Genomic DNA, 17727 nt, shown 5'->3' on the forward strand with positions numbered 1-17727 from the left:
CCAACCCTGCGTTCTTCACGTGTCTGCAGAGGCCGTGTGACCCACACCTGTTACACGCAAACAAGCAGTGACTGTTTGTCTGAGCTTCATCCTGAGTTGTCTCTTATGTTTGAAGTAGGAATTCACAGCCAAAGAATCAAACATGTCTCACTGAAAACTGTTTACTTATGGAACACACGTTCCTCACGCATTACAGGATAACACACTGAACCACAGTTGCAAGTAGCGTCTGATCTAAGCGCAGGTTTTCAAGGCATGAAGCTATGAGATTAGTTCTGAAAAATGAAGTTTTCTTTTTTCTGACTTCACAGAAACACAGTTTGCTATGAGTGGCTCAGACCTCACCTTTCCCTCTGTTAACTCAGCAGATGTGTAATGAGAATCTTTTACCTCAGGCCCTAGTGATTCCAGGTGCCCAGGGTCTGTTCAACAAAGCAGATCCAAACCCACGCCCTGCCTCAGGGAGTGAGGCAGTAAGTAAACCACAAGCAGCAGGCTTGGGAGGATGGACCGCGGGGGTGGGCCTTGAGTGGGCTGACCAGGGTGGGCTCCGTGAAAAGGCGGGAGGGGTGTGGAGAGGAGGGCGGCGGAGCTGGGGTCAGCATCTGCAGGAGGACGGGCAGGCGACCCGTGGCAACAGCCTGACTCCTGGTTGATCCGTTTCCCAGACAGGCACCTTCCCGTTTAGTGTCTTGACAAACAGGATACTAATCAGTGATGGTGAGCAAAGGGTTGCTGGGGGTCACTTTGAAATCTTTTTTTTTTTTGGTGTCACTAATAGATGCCACAGGAGGCTCCTGCGCTTAGCACAGTAGTGTACTGTTTTGTTAAAAGTAACCCCCGTGTGGCTGGAACACGGGTCATCTTCCTGTCATGGGCACTGCCTCCTGCGTGGTTCCTGCTCGTCCCGGCCACGGGCGCACCTCCCTTCGGCCCTGTCCAGGGGCGGGAAGAGGCAGCGTGAGGAGTGAGCCTTGGGCAGCGCGGCCTCTGCCCCCGGCCCACCAGGTCCCCTGGGGCCGGGGGTGCAGTGTGCCCCATTCCCACAGAACCCGAGTCCGGCCTGGCCTGGCTGGTGGGGAGCCTCGGTCTGCGGGGGGCGGTGGACACCCAGCGCCTCATAAGGAGAAGGCATTTGGGGAGCCTCGGGCTGAGGCGGGGGTGGACACCCAGCACGTCATAAGGAGAAGGCATTTGGGGAGCCTCGGGCTGAGCAGGGAGGGGTGCCCAGCACCTCATGAGAAGGATTTGGGGAGCCTCGGGCTGAGGGGGGGCGCCCAGCGCCTCATGAGAAGGATTTGGGGAGCCTCGGGCTGAGGGGGGGGCGCCCAGCACCTCATAAGGAGAAGGCATTTGGGCCTTAGTTGTGTCAGTAGCAGAAGTAGAAGGATTGAGTAGGAGCATAGCTGGTCTTGAGAGACCCAGTGAGTTTTGAAAGGAGCTCTGTTGTGTCTCCAGGCGCCTTCTACTTTGCTGGGACAGGGCCTCGCAGGTGGGGACTGGCCATGTGTCACTGTGCGGTTGGCCAGGCCCAGCATCCCTGCCGGCATCCAGTCCTGGGCACCGGGTCCCGCACACCCAGGGCGGGTCCGAGGCTGCAGGGCGGGCTCGAGAAGGGGGCCGGGCAGCCCGCCCAAGGGAAGTGGTTGCTGGGTGACAGGAGCCGCACCGTCAGAACGGTCCGGTCCATAGAATCCGAAGTGACGCAGAGCATCATCTGCATTTTAAATTGAAGAGCCTTAACAATGCAATCTGCGCCTCGCAGCAGGCCCCGGGCGGAGACCTGGGTGCTGGAGGCTGGAAGCCCGCGGGGAGCCCTGGCCGGCTGCCGGCCCCCCGCCACGTCCCTGCTCTGATGGACCCCCTTCTCCTAGGATGGAGCCCAGTAAGAAGCTGGACGCGGCCGGCGCCCTGCCTGCCAACCCCCCGCTGAAGCTGCACCCCGAGCGCGGAGCCGGGCCGGCTGTGCTGGTCCCCGAGCAGGGTGGCTACAAGGAGCGCTTCGTCAAGGCCGTGGAGGACAAGTACAAGTGCGAGAAGTGCCGCCTGGTGCTCTGCAGCCCCAAGCAGACGGAGTGCGGGCACCGCTTCTGCGAGACCTGCATGGGCGCCCTGCTCAGGTGCGTCTGGCTGGAGGGCCTGGGTCCGGCTGCAGACTTGGGGCGCCCCCCCAACTCCCCCGCAAGGTCTTTCCCCTGGGGCCCCTGTCCCCTGTCTGCCTGGCCCAGTTTTGCTGGAGGCGCTCACGTTCTGGGGAGGAGCCACCCCGTCCACCAACGATGGTGGGGCCCTTCAGGGCGATCCCCCAGGATAGGGGATGTGCAGCCGGTTCGGGATGTGGGGGGTAGGTCCTCGGTAAGGACAGGACGCCCTGGAGCTGAGTGTCAGGGAGTCCGCAGCAGCCCTCGCGGGCATGTCGTTGTGAATTAACGCGTTCAAAGCCCCCAGCGTCAGGGAGGCTGGAGTTGTATAGCAGAGCGTGCTGGTTCATCCCGCAGGTTTCACCCGGCGGGGTGCTGAGCACTGTGCTCAGCCTGGGCCCCCACCGGCGGGTGGGAACCGGGAAGGCTGCCCTGGCTCGTCCAGCCCTCCGCTGGGAGCAGCCTCCCTCCCCAGGGCTCCCTCTGGGGACTTGCGGCTGAGCTCTCGTCCTCTCCCCCCAGACTGAGGACTCAGCTCTGGAACGGAGTTTAGTGGCGCAGCCCCAGGGCGCCTGCTTTCCCTGTTGGGGCACCGTGGGCCGGGGGCGGGGTCTCTTCCAGTCTCTGCCCTCCTCTGCTCCTGGCACTCCTCCTGCTCCGGCCTTCGGCAGGTGTCAGGGGATCCCGCCCAGGCGCCCTGGGCTCTAAGGGCGCTCAGAAAGTCCCATGATTAAAACAGGTGAGCACAGGCTCCATGCTGGTGAAGTCTGGATGAGCGAGCTATCATTTTAAAGCCTGTTAATGTCCCTGCCCCCAACCCTCAGGTCTCCCACCCTCTCCCCAGGGCCCCCCTGCCCACCTGCCTGCTGCTCCCGGATCCCCCACAGTGCCCCTGGCCTGGATGCCAGGTGCTCTCAGGCTGTCGAGGGCAGGGGCCCTGGAAGGAAGGAGCACTCAAAATTAGTTTTTTATTTTTAATCTCTCGGAGGTGGTTTCCAGCACAGGATGGGGGTGAGACTCAAGTCCAAAAAAGGGCAGCTAGGGAGCAGTGGCTCGTGTCCTGAGTTTGGGGACAAGAATCATGTAGGAGACTCGTGGTCTCTGTAGACAGGCTCAGCTTTCGATTCCCATGGGATTCAAGTCCGTGGAATTCCATCAGCCTTTCAGCGGCTGTGAAGGAGACAGCCTGTGGATCCAGCACTTTCTGTGCTGGTAAGGCAGCACTGTTCAGAGGCCCTCCGGGGAGCTGGGGACACTCACGCCACAGAGCCCCTCCGCGCGGAGCTGCTTTTGGTTTCTGAAATGAAATTTCACTTTTAATTGAAAGGGACTTTCCAAGAGGGACTGATCTAAGCTGCTCTGCTGAAAAACTTCCTTATGAAAAATCACTACTAAAAAAGAATCTTAGCCCTTTTCTCCCACTTAAACCGTATTTAAACCAAACTTACCCTGGCATCCTGAAGCCCTGGTGCTCTGAGCTCTGCACAGCAGACACGACCCCTAAGTGAATGGCTCAGTGTTCCCAGTGGGTTCAGATGAGAAGGTGCTCACCCTCTAACACGTTTACTGTGTCTCTCCCCTCAGCTCCTCCAGCCCAAAATGTACTGCTTGTCAAGAAGTCATCATCAAAGACAAGGTATTCCTGGTTTTTAAAAAGCTGTTTAGTCTCCGTGTTGCTCTGGGTGGTGCCTTCCGCAAGGTTCGCATCTTGCGCGCTGGCTCTGAGTTTCCCTGGCTCTGATGGCTGGCAGAGCAGGGTCGAGGCAGGGGGCTGTAAGCACCCCGGCACACCGGGCAGATACGCTGGGCAGGTGCTTCAGCCCCGAGCCTGCCTCCTCCCCTGGGTCAGTCATGGTTTCACCTCCCAAGACCCCAGGTGGGGGATGTGCACTGTTGTCTCAGGTCCTCCTCCCAGATGGCTGCACTCAGGCTTCAGACGGTGCTGGTCTGCAGACCCCACCGAATGTGCTGTCTCCCGTTCCACGCAGCGCCTGGAAGTCATTAGACACATGCGCTTTCAGCCCTCCCGTCCCCTGCGTGGCTGAGGGTGCCTCAGAGCTTGTGAGGGTCCCGCAGCCCAGCACCCAGGATCCCGGGCCCTTCTCACCCACCATGTGGTCGTCTGCACCCTGCCAAGCCCTCCCAGGCACACTTCTCATTTGAAACCACTCGTTCTTGAAGTACTTAAAAGATCAATAAAAATACGTGGTTCTGATATTTTGATTAATGAACCTAACCATTTTTTAAGTGTAGGCCATTAAATTGTACAGTGAAGTTCTCACTCGGGTTTTCCCGTGGCCTTGCTGTTTGGCAGCACCGGTGCGCGTGGGGACTTGGGGCTTGCTGGTGACGGGGGCCCGAGGGCTGCCAGGATGGGCCCCAGCATCAGCTGCTCCAGGCAGGTCAGAGACAGAATTGTCCGAAATCTGCATACCTGTGCCTCCTCAGCATTTACCTGCCCAGCAGTAGGGAGGGGATTTTTTGTAAGAAAAACAGGTCACTCGGCTCTACCCCTTGTTTTAACACGGCAACCTGTTAGCGATTATCTAACCAATGTAACAAGCTTCCCCAGTGGCTCAGTGGTAAAAAACCCACCTGCCAATACAGGAGACACAATACAGTTCAATCCTTGGGTCAGGAAGATCCCCTGGAGAAGGAAATGGCAACCCACCCCAGTATTCTTGCCTGGGAAATGCCCATGGATAGAGGAGCCTGGTGGGCTGCAGTCCACGGGATCACAAAGAGTCAGACACAACTGAGCGACTAAATAGCAACAGCAAACCAATGTGACTGGGAGAGGAGGTTGAAGCAGTGGGCTGAGGTGAACTTTTTAGTGCCTCATTTCATTATTCAGAGTTGTTACCCCTGTTTTTCAATGGCATTGATAGCTGAAGAACGATTATGGAGTTTGATGAAGACTCGTAAATGAGACTGAATAAGCCAGGGATCCTCATGGGGAAATGTAGGTCTGGTTGGGCCCCGGGAGACTCACCTCAGCCACTGGGCAGGTCACTGAGGCGGGCACCGCCCCAGGGCCTCCGCTTCCCCATCTATAAAATGGGATGGTTGCAGAAATGATACGAGCTCCTTCTCAGCCCTGAAGTTCTGTACTTTTATTGTTCTTAGGTTTTCAATCTATGTTTTTTCCTCCCTAAGTTATGAAGTTATGTTAGTTGCTCAATTGTATCAGACTCTTTGTGACCTTATGGACTGCTGCCCACCAGGCTTCTCTGTCTGCGGAATTCTTCAGGCAAGAATACTGGAGTGGATTGCCATTCCCTTCTCCAGGGGATATTCCCAACCCAGAGATTAAACTTGGGTCTTCCGCATTGCAGGCAGATTCTTTACCATTTGAGCCACTGGGGAACCAAAGTTAAACTCAAGTGATTTAAGAAACTTAGGGAATTCCCTGGTGATCCAGCGATTAAGACTCTGTGCTTCTGCTGACGTGGACCCAGTTCAGTCCCTGGTCAGAAAACTAAGATCCCACAAGCCATGAGGGGCAGCCCAAAGAAAAGAAAATAAACTTAGCAGCACAGAAAGATCATTTTCTGTGATCACATTATTTCTTACTGGTTCAAAATACCTGTTCTGTTGACTTCAACATCTTAAATTATGACCTTTTAAAAAAAGTCATGTTTACCTAAGATTAGATTTGGCTCCAAATTAGTTTATTTTTAACTCTTAGCAGCTGTTGATTCTATTTCTTTACTTTTGGAGTCAAGAAAGAGCTCTCTGGTTTTCTGCTGTTACAGAGCATTAGTGTGTGGGGGTTTCTTAGAAGTGTCTGAGTACTAGGGTGGTGTAGCTTGTGTTGTTAGAAGGACTGAGAGTACTTGCTCTCTAAGGGAAAAAGAAAATTCAAGGAGGGTTTTCATTTTCAAAGGGGGACATTTTCATTGTTGGATTAACTATATCTTTGCAACATGTTTTTAAAAGTTGCTTAAATAGCACGCTAATGCCTTCTTTTTGGTGAAAAATGAGTTAGTTACAAGTGATAATACCCTTCAGAGCAGGAACCAAGATAAATGTTGTATAAACCGTCTGCAGCTCGTTGTCTTTTAGGGTTGATTCTCTGTTCCTCCGGCGAGGATCTAGCAAGGCCTCCCGCTGTAGCGCCCACTCCCACCGCCCCATTCCTCCATGGGACGTTCCGCTCCCAGCAAGGCTGGGGCCTGGCAGTGTCCAGGATCCAATGTGAACTCGGTCCAGGTGTGGGCTCGCCCTGAGAATGTGAGTCCATCTAAAACGCTTGGATGCTCCAGAGTGATCTTCAGTTGTTCAGTACAGCTTGCTTACTCTGGGTTTATCCATGAAAAGCTGGTAGTTAAGGTTGTATCATGTAAACTGTGTCTCTTAGTGGGGATGGCTCCTTCTTTCTGCTCACTTAGACGTTAAAACGGTCCTTAGTGCTTTGTGAGCCCTCTTCAGAGATGTGCTCGTGACTTTTTAGAGTGGTCTTGCCTTGTCTAAAGTAGCAGCATGTGGAGATTAAGAAATCTTAATCCTCTAAAATAGCTGTCTTTCAATTTCAGGTGTTTAAGGATAATTGCTGCAAGAGGGAGATTCTGGCCCTTCAGATATTCTGTCGGAACGAGGGCCGGGGCTGCACGGAGCAGCTGGCCCTGGGGCACCTGCTGGTGAGTGCGGTGAGACGTCCAGAAACAACGGCCCCCGGTCAGCACCGTGGAGCCCCAAGACCACGTCTGCATCTGCCTTTCAGACACAACCAAATAGGAGAGCAGACAGAGCCACTTGGGTGGCAAGTGTTATTTTTATGATATCACAGGCAGAAATGTCAATTGGTTTTTGAGCACCCTACCCTATTTAGAGTAGAAAGAAATCTGAATTGACTGTTAATTATAGAAGGCCCATTTAAACCTCCTCCTTTTTATAACCATAAAATTCCATGTAACTTCTTATGTTTTTTTTTTATTACTGTCATATTTAATCCTGGAAGGATATTTGAATTAGAATAAAACTAAGTCCTTAGCGGATAACCATTTATTTATCCAGGAAGAAAGGTTAATTGACTTAGTTCTTCAAAAGCAATATAGTTTGAGTAATCACTAAATGGAATATGAAATTCAGTATCTCTTGATAGGTTGGTCACTCTTCTCGGTGAGAAACTGGTCTAGCGGCCGATAAGAGACGCTTGCATAGGATTTGACACCCTAGAGGCTGCGGTTGGTATCTCAGCCTGGAGGCCTGCCGGCTGAGAACTCCGGATGGTCTGCCTTCCAGGTGCATTTGAAGAATGACTGCCAGTTTGAGGAGCTCCCGTGTGTCCGTGCCGACTGCAAAGAGAAAGTGCTGAGGAAGGACCTGCGTGACCACGTGGAGAAGGCCTGTAAATACCGCGAGGCCACGTGCAGCCACTGCAAGAGCCAGGTCCCCATGGTCACGCTGCAGGTGCGGTGTCCCCCACCCCCCCTTGGCTCTGTCCAGAGCCCGCTCATCCATAGGATCGCTCGCCCAGTGACTGTCCTCTCAGAAATAAAGAGAAGAGATAGGTGTAACCAGCAACTTTCATCTGACTATTTCAGAGCTAAGCTGTATTTGTTTTGCCCATTTTGATTTACGCAATTAGCATTTTTCATTGCCTTGATCGACTGTCATTTGGGGTGCCAAAAAAAAAAAAAGGTAGAATTTACCACTTGTCCCAGGGAATAGCCTCCTCTTGTCGGATCGCTTAACCATTCTACGGCTCCGAGACAGAACCGTCACTTCAACAGGGTGATTGATCCCACAGCGTTGAAGTACAGCTGTCTCTCTTGGAGAGAGAGGAGAAGTTAACATTTTTTCATGCCTCCCTTGTTTCTGCACGGTTTTATATTGTGCGCATGTTAGAATCAGATCACTTACGTGTAAATTAAAGAGAAACAGATGTTGGGATGAAGGATAAGCTTCCAGAAGAGTCAGTGGTGTGGACAGTGTTGAATATTTGGTTGTTGAGTACATATTTACTACATGCCTACTGTGTGCTGGGCGCTGTTCTAGGGGTTCAGGGTGACCTCATCTTCCAGTGGGAAGAGGTCATAAGTACGACAAAGACGGGAGGAGGGGTGGTGAGGGTGGGCCCCTCCAAGGCCGTCGGGACGATGCAGGAAGAGCATTGGGGCAGGGGGAGCGGCCACAGGCAGCTCTGGCTCCAAGACGGAGCCCACTCAGCAGGTGGATTTCAGGGGCTGCCTCGCACGGGGCAGGGGCGAGGTGGGAAGTTGATGGGAGCAGACCAGAGGTGGGTGTCTGGGCAGCCCTGAGCAAGGGGCAGATGTGGTTGGTCAGCATTACACAGAGCCAGTGGGATTAGCTGGTGGCTTGAGCACAGACTGTGAGTTGAGCGGATGCCCAGCGCTTGTAACTAGAGCAGCGGATGAACCAGAGTGCCCTGTCCAGGTGTGGCTCAGAGGGAGAGAGTGGGCTCTGGGGAGGAGGGAGTGGTCTGGGCCACAGTGTGTGAATAGGTGGTCCTGGCAGCCCAGGCCCTAGAGCGAGTAGAGAGAAGGGCCAGTCAAGGCCTGAGGCCTGGGCGCCCAGTGCTTACAGCCTGCAAAGCAAGGGGGTCATCCAGCGGAGGGGCGGCCAGCCTGGGAGGGCCCCAAGGGGAACGTCCCAGAGGGAGATGTGGGGCGTGGCAGGGCAGGTGGGGGTGGAGCTGGGGCTGGGCAGGGCTTCTGAACCCAGCAGGCCAGTGACTGGTGGGTCAGCAGACAGAGGGGCCCTGGACAGGCAGCCAGGCCTGAGGACCACCAGCTTGTTCCTGGCAGATGTTCAGGAGCACATACTGACCCCATTTAGAAATGGTTGTCTTAGTTTTTCTGTATGAAGTGAGAATAATCACCGTAACCTCCACTTTACCTTCTTTGCTTAACTTTTCTGTGCCTGTGACTTTCTTCCCTCATGAAGTCTGTTTCCTGTATGATTGTTGTTTCTGGTTATTAATAACCTTTAAGTGACCTCCCCTTTGTAAAATAGCAATAGTATTTTTCATAATTGAATAACTTCTTCAGTAATTCAATTTGAGTGAAGGCAACATGTACCCAATGAGCAATCCTCCCGACCTTACACATATTACCATGTTGCTATCAAAGTTATACTTTGCTTCTTGCAAAAATCAATTACCTCTATTTGCAGAATAGAATTCAGAAATTAATTTTCATTTGATAAAGAATTGTAGAGCATGTGAGTGAAGTAGCTTGTCAGTAACCGATTCTGAGCTCAGTCAAGCCTGCGCAGAGGCGGGTTTTGGAACAGCAGCATCGCTGGTGGTGGCTTGAAACGCTGGGGCAGCAGACCCCGAGCTAGTTGCCCAGGACACACAAGAGAGCATATCACAGTCTCGCCCCTTCACGCCACCGTCTGGCGGGGGAGACAGCCAGCTGTGTAAATGCCGGTGTGGGAAGGGCCGGTTCACCTGGCCTGACGGGGTCGGTGAGGGCAGTCAAGAGGAAGTGGCATTTGACCTGACGGGGGGTCTTAAATGTGTTGACTGCAGAGAGGAGGCAGGTGCAGAAGCACAGAGCAGTAATTGCAAGTTTGGGGCCTGAGTTGTACAAGGAAACCTTCCTCATAAATCTTCCTACCCTTCAGTGATGGGGGCATCCTGGCGTGTCCTCAGGGTGCTGACCCTGCAGTGCGTCTTGGGGCAGATCTTGCTTTCTGTCCGCCTGTGATCACTGTGGGGAGCATGCTGGTGCCCCCGCTCTGGGCCCCGGGGCCCTGGCGCCAGCAGGCAGCCACACCCGTACTTCCTGCCCCGCCAGGAAAGGGCCCTCATCTTGTCAGTGGTGGCGGAATTCGACTCCCAAGTCTTGTTCTTTCAACTCGCATACAGTCTCGTCCTCTCAGGCCTTAAGTCTATTTTTCAAAAGCACAGTTGTTTAACTTAGGCCTGAAGCCCCAGGTCATCCTGACTTTCCTCCTTGTCCTGCGTCCTGTGGTGTGACAAGTACATCAAGTGTTGATAAAAGTAGACTGATACAGCACGGAGACCCTCAGGGTCTTATGAGCAGTTCTTTTCTATCTTTAAACCATGGTATTGGCGTGCCAGGTATTTTTGTGTTTGTGTTTTTAATCTGTTAGCATAAAGCATCAGAAAAAAAATTCTTCCATTTAGCCCAGAGATTATAGAGTATCATTCTCTTTGAACAGTTCTGTTAATTTGTTAAAAGTCAAGAGTTGTAAAGGGTGGCCAAGGGTCACCTCTTAACTCATTACATCTACAGAGACCCTCTGAGGTCCAGGGGGAGATATTTCAGGGGTCACTGTTCAACCCACTGAAGTGGGCAAAGCTATAAATGGCAATTCACAGGAAATAGAAATGCTTAAAGTAAAGAGCGTGCTGATAGCTACACGTTAAAGAATTGGAAGTCACACATTGCCTTTTTCACCCATCGCTGTTGGAGATGGGAAGGTTTGACAGAACTGGCAAAACCCCCCAAATCCCATGTGAGACGCTTACCCTCCGATAGCCAGAAAAGCCTGTTTTGATCATCCTTGCACAAGTCTGCAGGCTGCACATGAAGCTCCTGACTGGCCTGGCGTGCAGGCCCCAGCCTCTCCTCCCGCTGCCCCCTGCCTGCCCTCCCCAGTGCACGGCCCCTCCCCTGAGTTGTCTCAGCGCTCCCCCTGCGACCCCACCCCCAGGCGCTCTCCCCGCACCCCTGCCGCGGGGTGATTGTCCATCCATGCTCCTCGCTGTCCTGGGCCAGGCTGACCCAAGGCCAGGGCAGGCCCGGCCTGGTGAATGGGAGCTTTGGGAGGGGGGTGTGGCACCTGGAGCACTGGCCACATCCGTTCTCCAGGCCCGGGACTGACTCCATCCTTACCGCTGCCCTCCGAGGGAGATCTGGTCACTCCCTGCCTATAGATGACACCGTCTGGCCGAGACGTCCCACTGAAAGATGCAGGAAGCCTTGACTTGGCACCGGGGAACTTGTAGGGATTCTGAGCAGTACCCGGGGGGGTCCCCTCATGGGAGGTGCTGGTCAGGCTCAGTCCAGCCAAGAGCCTTCCAATGAGCTCCAGACAGCTATGGGCTCGCCCACTGCAGGTGCTGGGGGCTCTGTGGGCCTCCAGGACCATGCTCAGGAGCAGAGGGGTCCTCTCCACACTGCCCACCTACCAGGCTGATCCAGACCAGGGACTGCTGGCGGCAGGATGACTGGCCTCGCGGGCCAGAGAAGCGTCCTTGCGGGCACCGTGTCCCTGGCCCACACATCTCCCGGTCAGACAGCCCGTGGCTAGCGCTGCCCCGATGCAGCCTGGCTGGAGGCCCTGCCAGCAGAACCGGAGTGTCCTAGGCCTGAGGGAAGCCCACCATCTCTCCTCCTGCCAAGTGCTGCCCTCTGAGGCCTGGCTCCGCAGTTGTGTTTCATGGCAGGTCTAGGATCTCCCTGTGTGGCCTCTGTCACGTGTCTGGAGGTGCTGTCTCCAGGCCCGCTTGGGCTTGCTGGCCCGCGGGAGCTCTGGCCCATGCTTTGCCGGTGGCAGGTGTACCGGACAGGTGCCAGCAGGTGCCCATGGCACCGAGTTTGGCAGTGGCCATCACCCAGGCTCTATGTTGAAATCTGTGCCATCAGAGAATGGCCACACTGGAACATACCTACATCGTCCTTGCATTAAAGGGAATCCAGGCACGTTCTCAGGACAGAATTTAAATTCCCGGGGATCACACTGTTTTCAGGCTCTTGAGAAGCATTGTTTCCAGACTCCAAGCTGAGAAGCAAGAGGGGAAATGTCCACCCCAGCCAGCAGAGGCTGGGCCCCGGCATCCACCCCTGTGTGAGCGAGCTTGCTGGGCGCAGGTGGCAGGGCGGCGTCGGCCCGGGGGACACGGCTGGAGGGCATGCAGGTGGGCTGGGGCAGGACTGTCCTAGAGTGTCCCCCTCTTAAGTCACTCCGACCAGTCAGGTCTGCGGAGCTCTGGGGAGGGCCCGCCTTGTCAGCACTCACACTTCTGTAACACAACGGCCCATGCAGGTGTGATGGGAGTCTCAGGACACACGGGCATGACTGTGGACAGGGCGCACCCTCTGGGGCCTCGTGGGGGCGCTGGCGGCCTCTGAAGGAAGGCAGGTCTTGTGTTTCAGCGTTAGCAACGGTCTCTCTTTCTCCTCCAGAAACACGAAGACACGGAGTGTCCCTGCGTGGCAGTGTCCTGCCCACACAAGTGCAGCGTCCAGACCCTCCTGAGGAGCGAGGTGAGGGCTGCAGCTGCGCCCCTGCAGGGGCTGGGGGTCCTACGGGTCCCCACTTCCCCCTTGACGCCGAGGCCTGAGGTCATCACAGTCCATGGTGGTAATAGAGTAGAACGATGAAAAACCTCTTGCTGTTCTTGAAAATCAGATATTTCAGAAACAAGCAGTTAAAAGCTACAGAGTGGTGGATTCAGAGCAAAAATATTGAGAACTGAGGAAATGGGAATATATTCAGTGCAAGCGTGGGCGACACTTTTTAGGTTTAAATCTGTAGAAGAGGAATTACTCTATGACTGTCTCAGGAAGATCAGTTGACTGAGAGATACTCATGAGCGGTTTCCGCCACACGGGCCGTGCAGGGTCTGCCCTGGGGTGAGAGGGTGGCAGGTGGCGGGGGGCACCTGGACAGTGGCCCTCGGGCCCACTGTCCCTGAGGCAGGTAGATCCTGCGGTCACCTTGTCTGACCAGGGTATATCCAGGTGGAACAGTTCCAAGGCTTCTTGGTGCTCTGCACCTGGCCCTGGCCTGGGTCCCTTTGGCTGCTGTTCTGGGAGCTGGCGGGGCGCCTGTGGGCTTCGGGGTGCCTGCAGGCCTGGTCCCCACACCGAGCGCCCTCGGGCCTGGGCGCTCTGACCTGAGGAGCCTGCTCACCTCAGCCCTTTTCAGCCACCTGGGATTTGACACTGCAGGTACTGCAGTGGTGGAGGAGGTCGGTCTCTCCCGTCCCTGAGGCCAGGGACACGGGTGCAACAGGACCCCGGAGCCCCTCTCACCGAGGTGCCCTGTCCCGGAATGTCCCTGCTGGGAAGGGGCAGGTCTTGCCGGGTGTGATGGTGGTTCCTGGGCCCCTGGCTATGCCTCAGAGAACAGCGAGGGCACTGTCTCCACAGCTAGGAAGCCCCTCTGTTAAAGTGAACGTACGAAGAGGCTGCTGTGGAAATAACTTCCAGGGTTCCATATGCTTTCCTCAGTTTTGACTCACGCAGGGCTATCTATATTAGGAACAAAATTGTCTCCATTTGCCTTTAAGTTATCTTTATTTTAAAAAATGTTTAAACCTGCATTGATCTCGGGTTTCTGGTGAAAGGTGCCCTTTTACAGATGGTTCTTGCTGTAGTCTCGAGCTCCCCTAAATTCTGTAGGGCTCTGAGAATAATGATGATGAAGCCAATTTAGGGAAAGTACAACCCTGAGTTTATAGTTGTAGAAAATAGTGCTAAACTCGATATGTCCCCAATTTTAACATTACAAGCATTAGCTGGTTAGATTTATGACTGTACCGATGGCAGTGAAAGAAAATGTTTTACGATTTTCAAACTGACGTCACTGCACACACGGCCACCTGTTGAATTTCTGTACCTGTCATCCGCCACGTGCCTCCTGGGTGCTTCTTCCAGGTGCGGCCACCACCACCTGCCCAGGCCCAGACCTTCCTCCGGGTTGGCCTTGGCAGCGGGCAGCTGGGTCCCTCGGGCCTGTCCTGTAACTGGCACAGCCGGCAGGAAGGCTGTGCTTTGAGCCTCTCCCTCTCGCCCTGAGTACAGACCTGGCGGGAGGGGACTGTGTCCCAGAGAACAGAGGAAAAGGCATCGTGGCCACCTTCACCCACCAGAGCGAAGTCCTACACGCGCTGGCTCCCAGGAGAACACGCTCCCGGGCCCCCACGCACTGCGCTCACAAGCTGCTCTGCTAATTCAGGGTCTGATCGTTTTCTCTAAAGAAAATCTGTCCCTTGAGTTTCCAATAAAGAAAGAGATTATCTTTTAGACTGTGTTAGTCTAACGCAAAACTCCGTGTCTATAAAATGCAGATGTTTCCATTCCCTCCTCCCCTGCGGGGCATCCCAAGCGGTGTGTGTTTGGCCATTTGCCGACGTTGAAGCGGAGCACGTGGCTCCTCCTGGTTGTCCTCCCGAAGTGGAGGGGAGCACGTTCAGATCCATGCCATTAGGATGACTCAGGGGTCTCTGAAAAGCCACATGAATTTCTGGGCAAACTGAGGGAGGGGAGTCTTTTCAGAAGGAGAGTCCCCTCTGCAGTTGTCGTGAGTGTGGGGGGCCGGGAGCGCCTGTGTGCGCTTCCCTGGAGAGAGAGACACCTACTTCTGTGTACTGTATACAGGTGTGTGGCCCAGCTACATCGGAATGCTTTCTATTTTTTGTGTTTCATGCAATTTTTTTGTTTATAGTCTTTAAATGTGCTTTTCAGTTTTTTTTTTTCCTTCTTAAAATTCTGCGGACAGCGTGTCACAAAACAAGTTGTTCTAAAAAAAGCCGCAAGTGTAAGAAATGTTACAGTAAATGTATTTCTGTATATGGTGTATATATGTGTATACACGTGGTGATACTGTATATTTACTGGGTAGAAGTCCAGGAAGCAGGTGGTGTAAACACACCTGCTGATAAGCCCCATTCGTGATATTAGAACGCAGATGCTACCTGTGCCCTTGATATGTTTGAACATTTTCATGCAAACGTTTGTGCCACAACTCACGTCTCTTTCCCGTTGCAGTTGAGTGCACACTTGTCAGAGTGTGTCAATGCCCCCAGCACCTGTAGTTTTAAGCGCTATGGCTGCGTTTTTCAGGTCAGTATCCGACATTCGTCCTTCCCAGTCGCTGACATTCCGCCATGAGAGAAAGTTAACTCTGTTGACATTTTAACGTGCAGGCTCCGAGCTTTCCATTCTGTTATGGCGCCGAGTCACCAGCTGCGCACGGTGGCAGAGCCGCGTGCAGCAGCCGTTGGGCCCACTTTTCAGGCCGGGGGTGTCGTGAGACTTCAGGTGGACACCTGTGCTGAGGGGGAGTTAATGCCTTAGCAGAAGGATCACACTGAAACCAGCAGGACGTGGGGTGGGGTCTCTAGGTAGACTGGCGCCCCGGACATGGCTTCGGCAGCACACATGTGTGCCAGCGCACGGCCGTGAGCGTTGCACATGCGTGTGTCCTTAGTGCGTCCCATGCACACGCCACACCTCCCGGACTGCCGGGCGGAGAGGAGTCGCCTCCACTGCCACGCCTGTGCCTGCTCCTGGTTTTTTTGTTTTTTTAACACACCTGAGACTCCTGGTGGATTTGAACTAGTTTTCATTTAAATGTATGTCTTGATTTTAGAACTATCAACGGTCAGTATATACTTCAATTAAAGAGTTTTATATTTGATTTTTATGTATTATCAATACATTATTGTGAAATCAGTACAGGGATATTAGCATCTCAACATTTTCTTAGAAAGTGATTTTTTTTAACACACCTGAGGTTGCTAGTGGATTTGAACTAGTTTTCATTTAAATGCATATCTTGATTTTAGAACTATCAAAGGGCAGTATATACTTCAATTAAAGCACTTTATATTTGATTTTTATGTATTATCAATACGTTATTGTGAAATCAGTGCAGAGATATTGGCATCTCAGCATTTTCTTAGAAAGCAAAAAGCCTGAGAGTGAGGACGAATGTAGCTTGCCCTCTGCTCGGCTCTCAAAGAGACTGAGCCCTCACTGCTGTTATGTCGTATGTACTTACACACCATTCATTCTGTGTATGTATATATATATGTTGATATTTAGCAATACTTGTATGAACATATATATATGAATATTCTATGTACAGAGTATATGTTTTGGAGATCATCAAAATGCTTTCCATGGCTTTTAAATTTTCCAGTATCCAAAACAAATTACATTCTTATACCAATTATTTTCTTAAATATATGAAGTACTGTTTCACGTGCTCATTATCGACTCTGAGATGGTCTACATCTTATGTACTCTGTAGATTGTTTATGTTCTGTACGTAACTTTCTAAGTATACTTAGAATAGTTAGGGACAGTACATTTTCTGATACTAGTGTTTCACTAGTAAGTTAATATCCTAATAGATGACTTAGAATCCTACTTGGATTGCACATTCACTAGATTATTGTAGGACCATCTAGTTACGACTTGCAGATGTCTTGACGTTTTCCATTTATATTTTAGTGCAGAAAACTTACTAAGGAACAAAAGGGATATGTCTGAAATTTAATTTCTTAATGTTGGAAGTCTGAAGCCTAGGTAAATTGAGGGGTGAGTGAAGCCCACGGCCTCGAGGCAGTGGGCGCAGAATCGCAGCGCCTCATCTTTGAGCTGCTCGGTTCCTCTCGGTACGGCCCCCTTGCCTGCACACAGTAGCTCAGGGGCCACTGAGCACAGCCCTCCTGAGGCTGGAGATGCCCTGTGACCCTTCCCCGATTCAGTCCCCCTTCATGTGTGGTGCTGGCGTGAGGTCGTCTGAGGGTCTGAGCCTCTGACCGAGGGAGGCTGGCTGACCGCGTCTCCTCTTCGTTCTCAGGGGACAAACCAGCAGATCAAGGCCCATGAGGCCAGCTCCGCGGTGCAGCATGTCAACCTGCTCAAGGAGTGGAGCAACTCCCTGGAGAAAAAGGTACGCCCTGCCGTTTCTGGCTTCTACCGGCTTCTAATAATTTCTTCATATTGTGTGAAGAAGAAAATCTTATTTTTATTTAGTAAGGGGTTTTGGATAAAAGAAACACCATGAAGTGTCAAAAAAGTAAAGTTCTTTTCAAGCGATCTTGAGTTTATAAATGAAGGTATGTGGTTTTGTTAGCTTGCTAGCTTGCTCTTTGTTTTTCAGTTGCCAAGTGTGTATGAAGTGCTTTTTAAAAACTCACATGGTGATTCTCTTAGTATTGAGTTAGAACAGGGATTGTCGCTTCCAGCCTGCACCCCCCAACGCTGTCTTTTTGTAAATAAAGCTTTATTGAAATGCGGCTACGCACACTTCGTCAGTATGGCCCATGGCTGCTTTCACACCGGGATGGCAGCGTTGACATGGGGCTCGTGTGGCCCGCACAGCCCCCAGTCACTGCTCTCTGGTTGTTTACAGAAAGCCCGCCAGCCGCGATCTGGAAGGGCACCGGTGTCCCGTGCGTGACCCTCCTCTAAGAGATGGGAGGGAAGGACGTTTCCACATCACCAGTTACTCCTGTTCCGTTTTTGTGTTTGGACCGTGCCAGGCCTTCACTGCAGCGCACAGGCTTGGCTGCCCTGCAGCACGTGGGATCTTCAGGCCTTCACTGCAGCGCACAGGCTTGGCTGCCCTGCAGCACGTGGGATCTTACTTCCCCGACCAGGGATACAGTTGATTGTGGAAGTTTGGGGGCCACACAGCCCCTCCCCAGACACACCTGCCCTCCTGGGCGTCTCCTCGAAGCCCCGCTGTGGGGTCTGCACTCCTTAGCAGGCGCCTGCCCACAGAACACTCCTTCCTGGGGGAGTTTGTTCTGTGGTGCTCAGCTCGCCAGGCCTGTTTTCTCAAAGAAAGGATGAAAACCTCCAAGGCTTGACAGAGAAGAAGGTTATAGATCTCCCACTGTGGCTTG

At 52.9% G+C, this 17727-nt stretch overlaps 1 protein-coding gene across 2 annotated transcripts in view; it reads left to right on the forward strand.

Annotated features, from left to right (window-relative positions):
• TRAF3 (TNF receptor associated factor 3) overlaps positions 1-17727 on the forward strand; it is a 118468-nt gene that overhangs the window by 85940 nt on the left and 14801 nt on the right. For both annotated transcript variants that reach the window (XM_070358023.1, XM_070358022.1), the window contains exons 3-9: positions 1875-2120; positions 3726-3777; positions 6677-6781; positions 7386-7553; positions 12266-12346; positions 14855-14929; positions 16677-16769. In XM_070358023.1, coding sequence (XP_070214124.1) covers positions 1876-2120; positions 3726-3777; positions 6677-6781; positions 7386-7553; positions 12266-12346; positions 14855-14929; positions 16677-16769 — 819 coding nt within the window. In that variant the 5' untranslated portion in view covers position 1875. The remainder of the gene's footprint in view (positions 1-1874; positions 2121-3725; positions 3778-6676; positions 6782-7385; positions 7554-12265; positions 12347-14854; positions 14930-16676; positions 16770-17727) is intronic.

Source organism: Bos mutus, chromosome 21 (assembly GCF_027580195.1).
Source record: "Bos mutus isolate GX-2022 chromosome 21, NWIPB_WYAK_1.1, whole genome shotgun sequence".
Taxonomy (NCBI): domain Eukaryota; kingdom Metazoa; phylum Chordata; class Mammalia; order Artiodactyla; family Bovidae; genus Bos; species Bos mutus.